This window comes from Chrysochloris asiatica, unplaced genomic scaffold (genome assembly GCF_000296735.1).
Source record: "Chrysochloris asiatica unplaced genomic scaffold, ChrAsi1.0 scaffold00061, whole genome shotgun sequence".
Lineage (NCBI taxonomy): Eukaryota > Metazoa > Chordata > Mammalia > Afrosoricida > Chrysochloridae > Chrysochloris > Chrysochloris asiatica.
In genome coordinates, this window is record NW_006408579.1 from 3,190,171 (window position 1) to 3,208,309 (window position 18,139).

The following is an 18,139-nucleotide window of genomic DNA, read 5'->3' on the forward strand; positions in this document are numbered from 1 at the left end:
AAATACAATTACACACACACCACAATGCCTTGGAGACAACAATATCAGCTTTCATGAAGAAATAAAACAGAGTGCCTCAAACAAGTAAACAAAATACAGAGTCAGAAAATGTAACACCTGAAATGGTATCAGAACTACTAAAGGAATTTAAAAGAATGATATTTAGGTACATTCAGTGAATTGAGAAAACTGCAGATGAAATGAAGGTATAATCAAATTTCAAGATATAATCAAACACCAAGATATAATTCAACATCAAAACGAAAGACAAGGAAAGAATCCTGAAGCAGCTCGTAAAAAAACAAAAATTACCTACAAAGGAAAACCAGTAAGACTAAGCTTTGATTTCTGAGCAGAAACCAGGTAGGCAAGAAGACAATGGGATGGTACACAGAAATCATTGAAAGAAAATAGATCACCAACCATGAATCATATACACAGAAAATTTGTCCATCAAATATGATGGCAAAATTAGGACATTTCCACATAAATAGAAATTAAAATAATTTGTAAAAACCAGACAACCTTACAAAAAAACTGAAACAGAGAACCAACAACAGCAAACAATAGCAGATAACAACCTGACATTAACATACATGACAATATCACCCAGAACTCAACCCATATATATGTTGTTTACTGTTATGTGCTGTCTAGTTGGTTTTGATTCATAGAGGCCATGTATAGACTTTCCAAGAATGCCTTGTGGGTTTGAACTGCTGATCTTGTCATTACCAGTCCAGTGCTTATCTTACAGTGCTACACCAGGGCTCATATAAGTATTCAAAGTAAAATAAACCTACAAGACTGAAAATAGGGAACCAGTGATACCAGTTTGAAACAACAAAAACCCATAAAGTAAAAAGAGGGAATAATGTAATTATAGAACCTCAAAATAAAGAGGTAATCAAGTAGATTTCAAGAAAAACATAAAATAAATAAAACTACACCTAATTATAACCTTAAAACTAGACCCAGACTTACTCCTAAGAGCCCTAGCCCAGCCCCTACCCCCTAACACTAACTCTAGTCCTAATCATAACTCTTAACAATAAATGAAGCCGCAGCCTACCCTAGACCTAGCCATAGTCCTAATCCTAACTCCTTACTCCTACCCACACTTGATCCTACCAAAAGAAAAAAAAAAAAATCAAAACAAAATCAGTGATGTCAGGTCAATTTTGATTAACAGCGACCCAATGTGTGTCAGAGTAGAATTGTACTCCATAGGGTTTACAAGGCATTGCCCTTTCGGAAGCAGATCACCAGGTCTTTCTTCGGAGGCATCTCTGGTGGGTTTGAACTGTCAATTTTTCGGTTATTAGTTGAGCAACTTCACCATCTGTGCACTAAGGATGTGTCTATACTTCCATATCATCCTAGCAATTAGTTGTTTAATGGCCCTTTCCCTTACAGACTGCTCCAAGAAGGCAGGGATTGTGACAGTCCTGTTCACTGAACTGATCTAGTGCTCAACAAGTACCTGATGCAAGGGGCCTATACATGTTTTCCAATGAATGAATGAATGAATCGTTATGTCTTTACATACAATTCTCACAAATTCTCATGAATCCACTCCTTCTCTGCTCTCAAAGCCATGCCATTCACCTACTGGGGCTTTCCCAAATTTTAATGCCCATTAAAAAAAAAAAATCTGGATCCCTCTCCTCAGCAAATGCAACTGTGTCTTCCTGGGACCCTCACTTAGCCCTACCCAGGCACTCCAGTACTGCTTTAACTCCTAGCACCTGGTCATTTCATGTATATCTTGGAAAACAAGCTCTTGGAATCAGTTTGTAGAGCAAAGAGATTTCTTTTCCACTTTGGCACTCTCTGCTAGGTCACAAAGCTGCCCCCCCACCCCCCCGCATTCTTCCCTAAGCACCCCGGAAAACCTCCTCACACATTCATCTTATCCAAGGGCATCCCATAAATCTTCCTTGGACAATTCCACCTCTAAAAACAGTAGGAGGTTTTACTCTGGCATCATTTAACTTCTCCAGAAGTCATAAGAGAAAGGATGGGTTCTGGAAATCTCAGAAGATTTTTATAAACAAGTGCAGACAAGGATGTCTGGAATAAGAGGGCCAGGCCCCATGAATGGTCATTAAGTTTAAGACTGGGATATAACAAGAAGGTTTTACTTTCAGGGTTGGATGACATTGCATTCCAAAGACATGCTACTGGTTTATGGACTTCAGGTCAGAAATATTTAGAGTTGAGTCTATCCTAGGGGATCTTGAACTGGATGGTCCCTTCCCATCATGGCAGGACCTCTGAAAAATCCAATGTAAAAGTCCCAGACCAGATTAAAAGGTTGTCTCACAAGTCCCTTTAAGCTACTTTAAGTGTTCCAGGAGCCCTTGGGAAAACCAGGAATGTACCTGGCTGGACCAAGCAGTGAGTCCACCTTACCATTTCATGGAGAAACGCAGCCTCAGGTCCGACTCTGGGGTTCTCCTGCAGAGCACTGGGCTCTACCTGGCCAGCCTCTTGACCTTCCTCCACCACCTTCTCTGGATCCAGCCTCTTCTCTAATTCACTTGAATGCTGAGATCTCAAGGAGATTTCTGAGGGTTTCTTCTCCTCCAGTTGGATGCCAGGCTCCAGGGAAATGCCTTTGCTGCATTCCATGCTTCCCACAGCTTCAGGTACTGGCTTGGCATTTTCCACTGTTTCAGGTGCTGGCTTGGCGTCCTCAGAAGCCGTCTTCTTAGGTGCAGACACTGCAATGAGGAGATGAGTTATCAGTTGAAGGAGACATCATTTCAAGAGATATCATTGCCAGCACTATTACTGTCATGGACCAGACCTGCTTGGCAAGGATCAAGGGAGCTGATCGCAGAGTCACAGACTGTCAAAGCTGGGAGGGATCTTGACCATCATCTAGTCCAGTGATGCTCAATCAGAACATTAAGATTTCTTGATTGGGAGAATGTGCCATTGTCTCTCTTTGTAAATCTCAGGGTCTGCTGTCCACTGACCTTGGCCATTGATTTAATATGGGCTATTTTATGGATTGAATTGTTTCCTCCTCCCCTGCCCTCCCTCCACTAAATATGCATTGTAAAATTCTAACTACTATATAGCAAAAGGGGGCTAAAAAAAAAGTTTGTGGGAAAACGAAAATGAAAGATAAAGGAATCATTCCAAGAACTTTTCGAATCCCCCTTGTACCTGCGGTTATAATCCCATTTGGGAATGGGTTTTGTTTGTTAGTGAGAAAGGATTAGTGTAGGGTATGCCTTAAGTCAGTCACCTTTGAAATATAAAAAACCCCAAAAGATTAAACAAGCAAGTAAGCACAAACTGAGGGAAAGACATATCCACCTGGTTGCCAAGGACCTTCCTGTAGAGCACAGAGAAAGAGTCTCCTACAGCCAGTGCTCTGAATTCGGGCTTCCAGCCTCCTAACTGTGGCTAATAAATTTCTGTTTGTAAAATCTAACTACATGTGATATTTCTGTTAAAGCAGCACTAGCAAACTAAGACAGACTCTTAAAGTGAGGAGTAAGGAAGAGCCTGTACTAAGGACTCCTGGTGTGGTGCTGGAAGATCAGCACTGACTGAGAACTGCAAGGTCGAAAGTTCAAATCTACCAGCTCCTCGGAAACTATACATAAGGTGGCTGAGTCAGAATTAACTCTACTGCACTTATCAATAAAAGGATAACCTTTTCACATCACTCACTCCCCTGCTGAAAACTCTCATTGCCTTCCTGTTGTTGCTGTTAAGTGCCATGGAGTCTGTTCCAACTGATAGCGACTCTGTTTAGGGTTTCTGAGGAGCAGCTGGTGAGTTTGAACTGCTGACCTTGGGATTTAAATGACCTTGTAGTCCGGCATCCTACCAGCACTTCCTAATGACACTTAGCGCCCCCATTACTCTAGCCCAGCCATCCTCATCCGTCTTTCCTGTACTCTTCACCCCTCTGCATAACACTGAGTGGATAAGCTGCCCTCTGGTCTTATACCTTCTGACTTTGAGTCCATCACTCTGGTGCTCCTGAGATTCAAATCGAATCCACACTTTAAGATCAAAAGCTATTAACACCTCCTCTTTGGCACCTTCCTAGACCAACTCTCCTTTCTCCAATCTCCTACAACATTACTTATGTGGTGTCTAATGATAATGATGTGGACAAGGCTTTCATCTCCAGGTAAGTTCTTCAGGGCAAAAGCAGTATCCATTCCTAGAAATTAGCTAAGGGCCTATCAGTTCAATACATTTTTGTGGATTGTCAGATTTACTGGCTAATTCTAAGCTACTGGTGTGGTGTTGTAGGATCAGCACTAGACTGCAAATCACAAGGTTGGCAGTTCAAACTCATCAGCAGCAATTTGGAAACCTTATACAGGGTCATTATGAGTCGGAATTGACTCGATGGCACTTAACAACAACAATAACAACATTATACAAAAGGGAAGTGCATAGTCAAGTTCCCCAGCACAGGACACAATATGCACCAAGTGGGTGAACATGGAGACAGAGACTGCCAATTGTCCCCCAATATCCATTCTCTTCTTCAGTTAAAAATAGAATCTACCCCACTCCCACCCCCTAAATTTTAGCTGGGCACATGAATGTCCAGCTAACAACAACATTTCTCAGCTCCCCTTGAAGGTACATGTGGCAGATGGGATGGCAGTGATAGTGATGTGTGCAACTTCTAGGCTCCATCCTAAGTAGAAGCTGCTTGGTTTCTCCTTCTCACCTCTTTCAACAGGCAGGAATCCACAGTGGTGGTGTTGAGACAACTTAGACCATGTAGACAAGAACACCACCCTTGGATGGCTGAAGGAATGTGAAACCCTAAATGATCCCCTGGAGCAGAACCACCTACCTCTGAATTGTTACGTTGTAGAGTGCTGTTGAGTTGGTTTCGACTCATAGTGACCCTACACAGGGTTTCCTAGGAGAAGCTGGTGGGCTTGAATTGCTGACCTTGCAATTAGCAGTCCAGTGCTTATCCTGCTCTGAGTGCATAACCTGCATTCTGGCATTATACCAGAAGGCACAAATAAAATTTTATCTTATTTGAGTTACCGGGTTTTTGGTTCTCTTTGTTAAAGTAACTTAGCCTATATTTTAACTCATGGAATCATGGGTGTTTGGAATAGGCTTGCTCCTGATAAAATGAGATAAAATATAATTGGGCAGAACCATGTTCCGTAGGTAGTACCATTTTCATATGGACAAAATAAACTACTTAGAATTCTATGGCAAATTATTTAGTAACAGAGTGAGGTAACTGTTAATATTTCTTTAAGGCCACTCTGGATTTTCGTTTATCAGGTTTCCTTAAAGCTATATGATTAACTCTGACCCTCCTCTACTAAGACGGATTTCTAAACAAGGACACAGAATAGTTGCAGGCTTTGAATCAGCATGTAAACTCTTCCTTCACTTTCAAAAGGACCAAGTTTGTGGATCTTTTGTGACCTCTAAGGACTGAGGTTAGTAGGACCTCAGTGAAAATCAAGTAACCAATGATTTTAATCACATTGATTGATCCTCTCTTTCTTTCTTTTCACTTGGAACAGATATTGATCAGCATTTTAGTTAAAGTGCAATCAATACTTACTTGATATCTTTTACCCTTTGGGTCACAATGGAATTTCATCTAGCTTGATCCAAAGTAGAATTGGTTTGATCAGACTGAATAAAATGCTAGTTAAGTAACTTGGAAATTTTCCTTTAATTCTTTTTCTTTTACTCACTGATAGTGGAATCCTAGTGTGGTACTGTAGGCTCAGTACTGGACTGCTCTAACCACAAGGTTGGTGATTCAAACCTACTAGCCACTCCTTGGAAACCCTGTACAAAGTTGCTATGAATTAGAACTGACTCAACGGCACTTAACAACAACAACTGTACAAAAGAAAGAAACTTAAATATTTTATTAAGGAAGGTCAAGTTATCTTATGAATAGTTATGGAAGGAGATAAGAAACCTTAATTTAGGGATTGTAACCATGGCAAGGAAATGATATACGACGGGATCAATGTGAAGCTGTTATCCTCCCATGTAAACGATCACATAATTCACAAAGCATTAAAAAAAAAGAAGAAGAAAGCTTAATTTAACTCCATCAGAGAGAAGGGTGAGGATACCTGTTGTTCTTGAGCCTGTTAGCATCTCCCTCTGACCCTTGGTCCTAGATCTTGGATCCTAAACTGTCCTGAGAGCCTCACCACTCACAGCTAGAGCGGTAGGCTGGAGTTTCCGTCTCCATTAGTGTCTTTCCCAGGCCAGCTTAATACAGACTGAGTGGTACCATGGTTAAGTGCTCGGCTGCTAATGGAGAAGTTGACCGTTCAAACCTTCCAGCCACTCCATGAAAGAAAGATGTGGCAGTTTACTTCCATAAAGATTACAGCCTTGGAAACCCTGTGGCACAGTTCTACTCTGTTCTATCACAATCAACTAGATGACACACAACAACATTCCTAATTACAAAGAGAGAGAAAAACAGATAACAGACTCTCTCCAAAGGCCCTTTGGGTCCAAGAACTCTCTCTTTTGGAGAGGGTCATCAATCTCACAAAAGACTCTGAACGTTGTCTCCCTCCACGTCATCCCCTAACCTTCATCCAGCTATACTCACATCAGCATATGGGCCACTTTGCAAACAATGCATGACTTGGTGTCTCTGTTAAGCATATTACAATCTGGTGTTTCTCCCTTGCAATGAAAAGTGACCCTCTTCCCTCACTTTTACCTGGAGAAGCCTCAGCTCCCAGTAGCTTCTCCTCTTCAGACCAACCTCCACTCTCTGACCCCTGGAAAGAAAACTCTTCCAGGCTAGAGAGGGACTGCAGCTCCTTGGGGGGTGTTCTGCACGGAGTGCTGTTGGTGCTGATGACAGCAGACACACGGAGCGGCACCGACACAGCAAAGGGCTCGGAGATGTTCAGGGCTTTGCGCTGGTGGCGGGGTGAGGGCTCCATCTGAAAGAGGCTGCTGGTGAAGACAGATTTGCTGGAGCTGTCGTTGGAGGTGTAGAACATCCCCAGCATCTTCGGGGCTGTTTGCTCACTCTCGGGATCCTCGATAGGCCGGAACACTTTCAGCTGCTCTGGTGGGGCCCGGGCCTGAGCACCCTGGAGCTGACTTCGGTCACTGCTCACATCAAAGCCCCCCTCTGCTCCAGCCGGCATCTCCTTCTGGCCCCATTCACCCTCCTGCTTGCTGAGGTCACATGAGCTGCCGGTTCCTGTTGAGTGCATTTTCCTTGCTGGAATGAAAAATCCGCCAGCGGTAACTGTTCGAATGAAATTCCCTTTGCTTTCTTTCCCTGGTGAAGAAGAACAAGTATATGGTTAGCAGCCTGGGTCTACATACAGCCACACAGTTTTGTAATAAAGGCAGGCACACAGCATTTGGATACTCAGAAAGCATAGGGATCTCACAAGGGTATTGCCGTCGTTGTCAGTTGCTATCCATTCCCACTTGTGGTGATCCCAAGGGCTGTGGAGTAAAACGGCTCCACAGGGTGTTCAGACCATGAGCTTCTGGAAGCAGATTGCCTGGACTGTCTTCTGAAGAGCCTCGGAGGGGGTTTGAATAGTCACCCTCAGCTGGAAGTTGAGAGTTTAACCATGTGCACCACTCAAAGGCTCTGTTAACGAGGGTATAATCATTCTAGTAAAGGCCAATATGTAACATTCGGTTGATAAAAGAGAAAGTATTTTTGCATGGGCATAATACTGTGATAGGACTGTTTGCCACTGCACCAGATGGAATCAGTATTAAACTTCACAGGCAGAGCAGCTTCCAAAAAGAAATCCGCTAAGATTGCTAAACAGAGCCATCAATTGCCAAGCATTAAATGTAAGTCATAACATGATAAAAAGGCAGATTTTGATGTTTGCTCAGAATGAGCGACTGATTGATTGATTAAGTCCAGTCAAGTCGGTTCCATCTCATAGCAACCTTGAAATAGGGTTTCTGAGGAGTGGCTGATGGGTTTGAACTATCAACCTTGCAGTTAGCATATCCTACAGCACCATTCCAGGACTCCTCTCACAATGATGTTGTTAGGTGCCGTCAAATCAGCTTCGACTCACAGCAACCCTGTATAGGGTTCCCGAGGAGCAGCTGGTGGGTTTGAACCACCAGCCTTGTGGTTAGCAATCCAGCTACAGCACCACAAAGGATTCACAACGATGGAGTTGGGGGGAAAAGACACAACATCAGAACCTTGTTTTAAGTCTTTTCTGGCAGAGGGACCCAGTCAGGGATTTGATTTCTCAACTGTACCTTTTTCCTCCTCTCCCAGGCTTCCTCCTGCTGAATTAGAGGATGAGAAACTAGAAGTGTGAATGAACTAAACGTTAGAAAGCATTGTTGTGATGCGTGTGTTTAGAAATGAATGCAAAGAAGAGAAAAAGTTTCATGGGTAATAAAGAAGTTGGGGGCAGGCAAGTGAGTGACCAGGGAGCTGGAAAGAAAATTTCTACTACATAACAAGTTGTTGTTGTTGTTATGTGCCGTGGAGTCGGTTCCGACTCATAGCGAACCTGTACAGGGTTTCTGAGGCTATAAATCTTTACAGGAGCAGAAAGCCTCATCTTTCTCCCACGGAACATCTGGTAGTTTCGAACTGCTGACCTTGTGGTTCATAGCCCGATTCGTAACCACTACGCTACCAGAGCTCCTTACATAACAAGTATGTGCTGGTTATTTTACATAGCATCACATACCTACCATATAAGTAAGTGTGGAGTCTTGGTGTGGCAATGTATGATAAGCACTGGATTGCTATCTGCAAGCTTGGTGGTTCAAACCCACCAGCCGCTCCTCGGAAACCTTCTATAGAGTTGCCATGAGTCGGAACCTACTTAACAGCACTTAACAACAAACAACAAAAGTGTAGTGATCTCCTTTGATGCATGAAAAAACTGAGGCTCAGGGACATTAGTGATCTACTCAACACCCATAGGGTAAGCTAGATTTTGAACTATCAAACATTAAAAATCTGGGCAAGGGGTTTTGAAGCGAAAGCCAAAAAAAAAAAAAAAATTTAAAAGTATGACTATAAAGATAAGAGAAAATGCTTAAAGTATTGAGTCAGCTTCAAAAGACCTCACTGATGAACTTACAAGTTTTTTAAGTTGCTGTAAAACTTTTCTTTATTATTTCAAGTGGCTTCATTTATTAAAAAGAGAAACATCTTATATTAAAGGGGTTAGAAAATCATGAAATAAACTATGGGTGAGTTTCAACTAGTTAACTTATAAATGCTATTTGTTGGTTTTCTTAACAAAAATAGAGGAGAGAGGTACAGGCAAGTCAGCCCTTAAGGTTCCACCTGTGAGAACACAACATGGTGGCATGCCAATTTGGTGATTGTTGTCAGCTCACATGCAACTGGACATACATCTTACTCCAACAAAGAATGCCAGAGTTTGCAATGCCTGGCACATAGCTGTTACATACAATGTTTACTGATGAGCGAATGAATCTACCAGCCCCAAACCAGGACTTCACAAGTATCATGAAGCCATTGCTTATGGAAATACCCAAATTCTAGACACATAAACAAGTCTGTCTTGGAGGAAGTGCAGCTAGTATGCTCCTTAGAAGTGAGGTTGGCAACACTTTGTCTCATATACTTTGGACATGTCATCGGGAGGGACTAGTCATGCTTGATAAAATAGAGGATCATCAAAAAAGAGGAAGCTTTTCAATGAGATGGATTGTCACAGTGGCTTCATCAATGGGATCTAATACAGTAACAGTAATGGGCTCAGATGTAACTACAGATGGCACAGGACCAGCAGTGTTTCATTCTGTTCTACATAAGGTTGCTATGAGTTGGAACTGACTTAATGGCACTTAATAGCAACAACAGCAGGCAGCATCTAGGCATGGACATAAAATTGTGAGATATAAACCAATGCTTAGCTCATCTTTTATGCCCAAAGGGCTCTTCTGTCTTAGATTTTAAGTGTTGGTCCTTTAACTGGTCCAGGTTTGAATGCAAAGTACCTCTGTTCTCCAGTTGTGGCCAGCTGAAAGGAACCCTCTTTTAGGGCCAGAACTGAGATAGAGCAAGGGGGTGGGCTATGCTGGGGCTATGTGAAACCCTTGAGTGTAGGAAGGGTCAAGTTATTGTATGTTATTGGGACTGGGGACAGACAAGCAGGGATAGCAGCTGCTACTATCAGGTATGTCTGTGTATGAGCTCTCAGTCCCCCAGCCACTCAGAAACTAATCGTAAAATCTCACCTTCCACGGGCACTGAGCACAGTGAATCCATGCTTTTCGCTGGTTGGATAGTAGCCTTCTCCACTAAAGGCAAAAGAGAAAATATCACTGATGAATGCAAACTAAGAGGAAGTATCCAGAATACTAGGTCATTCTGTTAGTACACATGAAAAATGTTTTAGGAAAGTTTTTCAAATATTTTAATTTGCTTCCTTGGAAACATTTCCCCACTCCATCCTAGATGTTCCTATACTCTTAATGGGACTATTCATTAAAAATGAAACAAAACAAAACAACAGAACATTTGTAGATCAGAGTTTTAATGCTTCATAGACGAAGATAAATAGTGAGTTTGTCAAGTGAGTCCTGAGCCTAGTTTTATTGTTCAGAAAGTATCCAACAATGACTCTATGGGAGGAGTCCAGACTTACCCTCCTGTTTGTCCTGGGCAAAGAGTCTTGGCTGTTGGCCACATCTCTCAGCACCCAGGAATTTAGTACAGCAAATGAGAGGCCCAGGGGCACTGAGGCTCCCTTTCTCTGCAAGTACAGCTCTGCTTCTTAAGGCCTGCAGATGTATTGCTCCCCCAATGATCTCACCCACCAATCTCAGCCTGGAGCAGATCCCAACCAAACCTACCAAGTGCATGCTGTACTCTATGCATATAAGCAGACTTCAAAAGCTCCTCTCTTCCCCAATTTCATTATCTTTTCATTCCACTTGTCTATGAACTTTTTGAATCCCCCTCATATTTGTGAGTTGCCTTAGCAGGTATTTGGAAGGATGTGAGATTTGAATAAGTAAAAAAGTATTATCCCTAGTATAGTATTAGTAACTTTCACAAACACCATCTCTTGTGAGCGGGTTGACGTGGCTGGAAGTTGGTTCCTTCTGGGATAAGCCTGCTAGAAGGGGACAAGGGCAGTTTGGAAGTTGACGGGGAAGCCCCAGGACTAGTAGTAGTAGCCTTTAAGGCAACTTTGGATCCAGACAGATTTGGGTTTGAGTCCCAACTCAGCCAATTTGGGCTGTGTGATCTCAGACAGGCAGCTAGACTTGAATAAACTTCCGGTTTCTCAGGTGCAAGAGAGGAAAAAACAGGGATGTTGTGAGGCTACAGTGAGCAATGTCTAAAAAGTGATTAGGATGGACCAGCCTGGGATAGAGTCAATGCTCAATAAAAAGTAACAATGTATTGTTGTTACTATTCAGATTCCACCAGGGCGCAACAACAAAGGAAAGTAGAGGAGACAGGCAGAGTTGGCCTTAACCCAAATTGGGAAGTAACACACAGCTACTTTGTCCCTCTTTTTAAAAAACAGATCAGTTGCCATCAGGTAAATTCCAACTCCTGGCGACTCTATGTGTATTAGAGTAGAACTGGGCTCCAGAGGCTTTTCAACGGCAGGTTGCCAGGGCTTTCTTTTGAGGCTCCCTTAGATGAATTTGAATCGCCAACTTTACAGTGAGTAGCTGAGCCCCCTTTTTTCCTCCTTGCACCAAGTCCCACTCCTTCTGGAAGACTCTTATGTCTGACGGGAGAAGCTGTGGGAGGATACGGCCTTTTCACTGAAACTTGCAGAGTTGGCAGAAGATTGTCTCCAAACCTCCTTACTTCCATCTAGTCAGCATTTTTATCCTTTGAAGTTCTGCTCTTTTTACAAGTTCATGATTTATTATCCTAGAACAATTTGGCCAGCATCTCTTTCTTCATTCATGTATTCTGAGACAAGCTTTTGGCCTTTGTTTTTCTGGCAGCGACATTACGAAACTTTTCCCCAAGTTTTCATGTGTCTTGAGGGGCAGGGACCGGTGGCCCTGAGCATCATGGAAGGTGGGTCACAGTGTTCTTTGATGTTCTTTGGGAACATCTGTGTTCACTTTTAGTGTCAGACCCCCGTTCTGATGATGCAGTGCTTTGTGGGTTTGCTATGGCTTTCGGGGACTGTCCCTCAAGGGTTCTCTGGCCTCTTTCCTGGACAGTAGCTAAAAGCTCAAGGTCTCTTGACTCATGACAATGTTTAGATTGTACTTGTCTGTCTAGGTCCTTGGCCTGGCCTCAAAGATCCACATTCGCCAGATTTTTGAAAGTCTCTGGATTCTTGAGGCCCCTCTCTTAACTTATTCCTATAATTTTGGGATTTCTCTGCTCAGAAGAATTAATTTTGTAGAGTTTTCAGAACTCTTACTGATTGATAATATTAAAAAAAAAACTTAAAATAAATTCAATTCAAATACCAGTCCCTGGGAAATTCTAAAGTTTATACAGTTGATTAAGTGCCCATGTGGCACCATAGGATAAGCACCAGACGGCAAGGTCAGTTTGAACTACAAGGTCGACGGTTCAAACTCACTAGCTGCTTCTTGGAAACCTGATAGAGGGTTGCTATGAGTTGGAACTGACTTGATGGCACTTAGCAACAAAAAACAACATTCAATTTTCTATATAGGACTAAATACCCCTTTGTTTTCTTTCCCCAACAAAAAAACCCAATACTGTTCATGGTGAACCAATCTTTAAAAAGCCCTCACTTATGGAGTTGTTGTTGTTGTTATGTGCTGTGGAGTCGGTTCTGAATCATAGTGACCCTGCAAAGAATTTCCGAGGGTGTAAATCTTTATGGGAGCAGAAAGCCTCATCTTTCTCCCACAAAACGGCTGGTAGTTCCGAACTGCTGACTGTGAGAGGAGCAGCCCGATTAGTAACCACTACGCTATCAATGTTTAAAAATTATTTAACCCACTTTTCATATGTATGCCATGATAAATAGTGAACATGGATCACTCTGCCTTGCCTTTGGTGGATTGTGTTAAGGGTTCTAGGTCTGCCATTTATTACGGACTCCACTAGAGTTTGGATCACGAAGCCCACTGGCCTTGAATTCTTTAGTTCCGAGAGTTCCATCAACACTCTTCTGGCAAAGGCCACTTGGAAAATAGTCCAAAAGATGGCTACAGAAAGCCACTTGTACTGACACTGATGGCTTGGTGTTTTCAACTGTGCATTCCATCCAATTTCAGCTGGTTTGGAGATCTATCTCTGTTAAGTTTGTTCATAAGATCTTAGAACCTGGCTGCATATCAGAATCACCTAAGGGAGCTTTCACCACAGACCTCCTGAGGCAAAACAGTGTGGACAAGAGCCACTACGTGGGTGATTCTGAGGTACAGCCTGCAGAGAAACTCTGACCCAGAACATCCAGTGCACCCTATGAGTTCGCCACCATTGGATCAGCACCATGGACTTGGCTCCTTTTGAAAACCATAGATAGGGGTGGCAATCTTTCTAAATCATGATCAAAGCAAATAGTTTTCTTTTTTCTTTTACTTTTCTGTTGTTGATTTTCATCACTTGGTGGACCTGTTTCATTATCATATCACTGATTCTGTAACTGGAATTCTCTTTGCTATACTTTAAATAAATCATTTATTACTAGATCAGGAATATCTTGTCAGGTACTCCTCCCTTCAAATTCCCCTAATATCGGATTTGTATCTTATCTTCCAAACCTGCGGAAACCTATCCTCTTCACTTGGACCATCTTTACATCCCGTGAAAGATGTACTTCCCAAACTTGGTAGATGCTCACCCAGAATTCATTTCTCTTGTCTCCTTTCTCATAGAGCCTGGTTCTTCTTGGGTGCATCTGACTGGTGAACCCATTCCTCATGCCACAGTGATTGATTCAGAACCCAGGTCTACATCAGTCACCACAAGGCATTCCTTTAGTCATAGAGATTGATCCATGCCACTCAGTGAAGGTTATTAAGATGTGAGGAGAGTTTGATAGGGGCTTTTGAGATGGAAAGGCTTCTGCTTTTAGGAGCAAGCCACCAGAAGTGATGTTCCCTGTGTACCAGGTGATATTCAAAGGTAAAACCTAGAGCTAATACCATAGTCATTTTACCATAGCAAGGGCAGTCCTCCTAGTGATGGTGACCCATAAAGGAGGGCATAGTGGAGGGAAATGAAAATGGAGACAGAAGTACTGTACTAACTCATTCCTGAAGCCTGGGCTACATCTGGATGTCCAATTACAGAAGCCCATAAATGCCCTCCTGTTGTAAGTATGTTCACTTGGATTTTCCATTTACAGCCTAAGTCATTATAACTACAATACCCTGCAGCATTTCTCATTACTTCTATGAGTAAATGAGAATATATTTATGTGCTTTCTGAAGGCTGGCATGCAGTTTTCACTGGGGTCAAGGAAAATATTTATAAATATTATTATTTCTTAATTTTCCTATAGGCATTAACTTTTTCTCCTCCAAAGTCCTTATTATTAAAATTCTCAAACATTAAAAAAAAAAAAAAAAAGAAGACCTCTAAACCTACCATCAAATATGAACAATTGTCAATGGCAACGGCTTGCTCTGTATTTGTTTATCTGTTTCTATATCTATATCTGCAATGCAGGAAATTATTTCATATGATTCTTCTACCCATAGTCTTTGTAACTCCCACCAAATAACATTTTTGTGTTTTTTTCCCCCCTGATGGATATGGTTAAGAGAAGGTGGGAGAAGATGCTGATAGGATTATATGATTCAGTTATGGGTATTTAGCAGAGTTCACTGTGATGGTAAAATCTTGGAACTTTAATGTGTATAAAATGAGCCTTCTCACAAGCAGGAATGGGATGATCTCACTATCACCAAAGAAGGAAAGCATATCTTTTTGACCCAGAGAGCCCTGTGCATTGAACCTCCTCATTCAAGGGACAGAAAGCTGTGACAGCTGAGGAGTGGCAGAGGAGGAGTAGCAATAGGCCAACCAAGAGCCAGAAGATGAAATGGAGCAAGTAAAGTGCAGTGACTTTGGGGAGAAGGCTTGCACTTAATTGGGAGAGCTAGGTTTGCTGAGCCAAGGAGCAAGAGCTGAGTGCCTTCAGACTGAGTTGTGTGCACTGTGAACATTTATCAGAAGCCCTAAAAGAGCTTTGTAACATTACCTACACAAAGAGAGACCTAGCTGTGGGCATGACTGAGGAGAGGCCATCCTGCCTGGAAGAACTGTGTCTGAGCATTTTCTGACCCTGATTTGTGACCTGCTAAGGAAAACAAAAATCCTCACTACTGGACCAATAAACAACATTCTTATCAACAGAGAAAAGATGGAAGTTGTCAAGGACTTCATTCTTCTTGGATTAACTGTCAACACTCGTGGAAGCAGCAGTCAAGAAATCAGACAACATATTGCATTGGGCAAATCTGCTGCACAGGAACTTTTTAAAGTGTTGAGGAGCAGAGATGTCAGCTTGAGGACTAAGGTGCGCCTGACCCAAGCCATGGTATTTTCAATAACCTCATATGGATACGAAAGCTGGACAGTGAAATAAGGAAGATCGTAGAATAATTGATGCCTTTGAGTTGTGGTGTTGGAGGAGAAAACTAAAAGTGCCATGGACTGCCAAAAGAACCAATAGATCTGTTTTGGAAGAAGTGCAGCCAGAGTGCTCCTTGAAGGCCAGGATGGCTAAGCTTCGTCTCTCATACTTTGGACATATTGTCAGAAGGGAACAGTCGCTGGAGAAGGATGTCATGCTGGGTAAGATGGAGGATCAGAGAAAAAGAGGAAGACCCCCAACAACATGGATCAGCCAGGTGGACTTGATGGCACCTGACAACAACATATCAGCCCCATACCTCTGAGTTCTATGTGGCCACTGCAATGGATTCTCAAACCTTGCTGAGTAGAGAGAGGACTGTGAGATGAATGGTTGGTGTCATTTTCAGGCAATATCTACCTACCTACCTATAGTTCACTGTACCATTTAAAAGTGAGGTTCAATAATTTAACACATCACCCTTAAATATTTGAACTTTTAGCATGTGTTTTTCTATGAACCACTAGCACACTAAATAAATTTACAATTTCTTAATACTGTCTAATATCCAATCTATATCCAGAATTTCTCCATTGGTCCCCAAAATCGTCTTTTGAAGTGCTTTTTTTTCTCCTTCTCAAATCAAGATTCAATCAAAGCTTATCAATTTTGCCATTAACCTTTTACAATTAGTTTTTTGGTTTTTTTTTTTTTTTACAACTACTATCTCCATTTTATTATACTTTCATTCTACACTAAAGAACGCTGATACAGATTTTGTTGCTTTTCCTTTTCCTGACCTAGTGTTATTGGTTATATTTCCCATTACATAGTTGTTCCCTCAATTCCTTCCTGAGCAATTCCTATTCATTAATTAAAAGTAAGTCCCACAATACAGTGTCCCTAGATTATGACCCTAAGGGAGAAAGGGTAACTTCTTTTTTACAGGAGAATTCCAATTAATAAATGGAGAATGAATGATGATAATAGAAAATCACTATTTGACCAATATCACAGTAACAACTGTTTCAGGCAAGAGCCATCAATGGATGCTAAAATATATGGATAAAAATATTGATGATAAACGAGATATTTGCATGGCTTCAAAATATTTCCCATGAGATATTTATTAACTGGAAAGGAAAAAACAAAACCAAAAAATTATGGTGGTGAAACCTATAGATACCACTTTAACCAAATGATCAAAGTTAGCATCACCAGCAATAAGATACTGACATCATGCACCTCCAGATATGATGCACTGAACAGAGTACATCGCTTCTGAGGGATGGCTTAAAAAATTCATGTCCTCAATCTAATCATGAAAAAATATCAGCCAAACCCAAACTGAGGACATTCAACAAAATAACTGGTCAGAATTCTTCAAATGTGTCAAGGTCTTAAAGGCAAAGAAAGACTGAGGAGCTGTCCTAGATTGGAGGAGATTAAGGAGAACAAACCATTCTGTGTTGGAAGAAGCACAGCCAGAATGCTCCTTGGAAGCCAGGATGGCCAGACTTCATCTCTCATACTTTGGACACATTGTCAGGAGGGACCAGTCCCTGGGGAAGGATATTATGTTTGATAAAGTGGAGGGTCAGAGAAAAAGAGGAAGGCGCCCAACTAGATGGATTGGTACAGCAACAGGAACAATGGGTTCAAACATAGCAATGATAGTGAGGTTGGCGCAGGAACAGGCAGTGTTTAGTTCTGTTGTGCAAAGGAGCATTATGAGTCTATACCGACAACAACAACAACAACAAAAACAACAAGGAGACATGATGACTAAAAGTCATGTGGGTTTCTGGATTGGATCCTGGACCTGAAAAAGGACACTAAGGAACAATTGTTGAAATTTGAGTAAGATATATAAACTAGTTAGTAGTATAGGGATGTTAAGAGACAAAACAGACTCAATAGCAGTACATAATTTTAATTTTCAATATTAATTTTCCAGCTTTAATCATTGTACTATAGTTATGTAAGATGTTAACATTAGGAGAAGCTGTGTGAGGAGTATATGGATCTTTTTGTGTACTAGTTTTGCTTTTTTGTAAGTCTAAAATTACTTAAAGAAAAAACCCTTGAATTAATTTGTAAGTTTGCCTTTAAGGGATGAGTTTGACTTGATAAAAGCAAAGAGACCTAGCAAAAAAACAAAACCAAAAACCAAACATTTTTTTTTTTAAATTATAAAACACACTTGCTATTGACTCTTACCTGCAAGTCTCTGCCCTCTCACAAAGACACTCCCATTTCTACTCAGCTTTGATTTGGAGTCTGATCCAGAACGTCCTGGGTTAAATATTGACTTCCACTTCTTTGGTTTACTGGAGAGCTTTCTTCTAAAGGAGCCAAGCCATTACGGATTAGTGTGGTAACCAACATTCCAATGGGAGTTTTAAATTGAGAAAGAATATTCTAGTCATATTCTTAGCTATGAATGGTCCTGACATTCCAGGAAATTTCTCTCTAAAATCCAAATTGAACCTGACTTTCACGTATCTGGGAATGCCCTAAATGACCAAGCTAGGCTTTCATACATCAGAGCGAGGGTGATATTCTCTAAGGTAAAGGGGCAGAGGTGCACTATTAAA

At 41.6% G+C, this 18,139-nt stretch overlaps 1 protein-coding gene across 1 annotated transcript in view; it reads right to left on the minus strand.

The window, feature by feature from the left end:
- Positions 1-18,139, minus strand: part of ARHGAP31 (Rho GTPase activating protein 31) — a 150,202-nt gene that overhangs the window by 6,010 nt on the left and 126,053 nt on the right. Inside the window, exons 8-11 of the mRNA XM_006864156.1 lie at positions 17,763-17,887; positions 10,234-10,296; positions 6,722-7,297; positions 2,416-2,726 (exon numbers count right to left, since the gene is read on the minus strand). Of these exons, the coding sequence (XP_006864218.1) occupies positions 2,416-2,726; positions 6,722-7,297; positions 10,234-10,296; positions 17,763-17,887 (1,075 nt within the window). The remainder of the gene's footprint in view (positions 1-2,415; positions 2,727-6,721; positions 7,298-10,233; positions 10,297-17,762; positions 17,888-18,139) is intronic.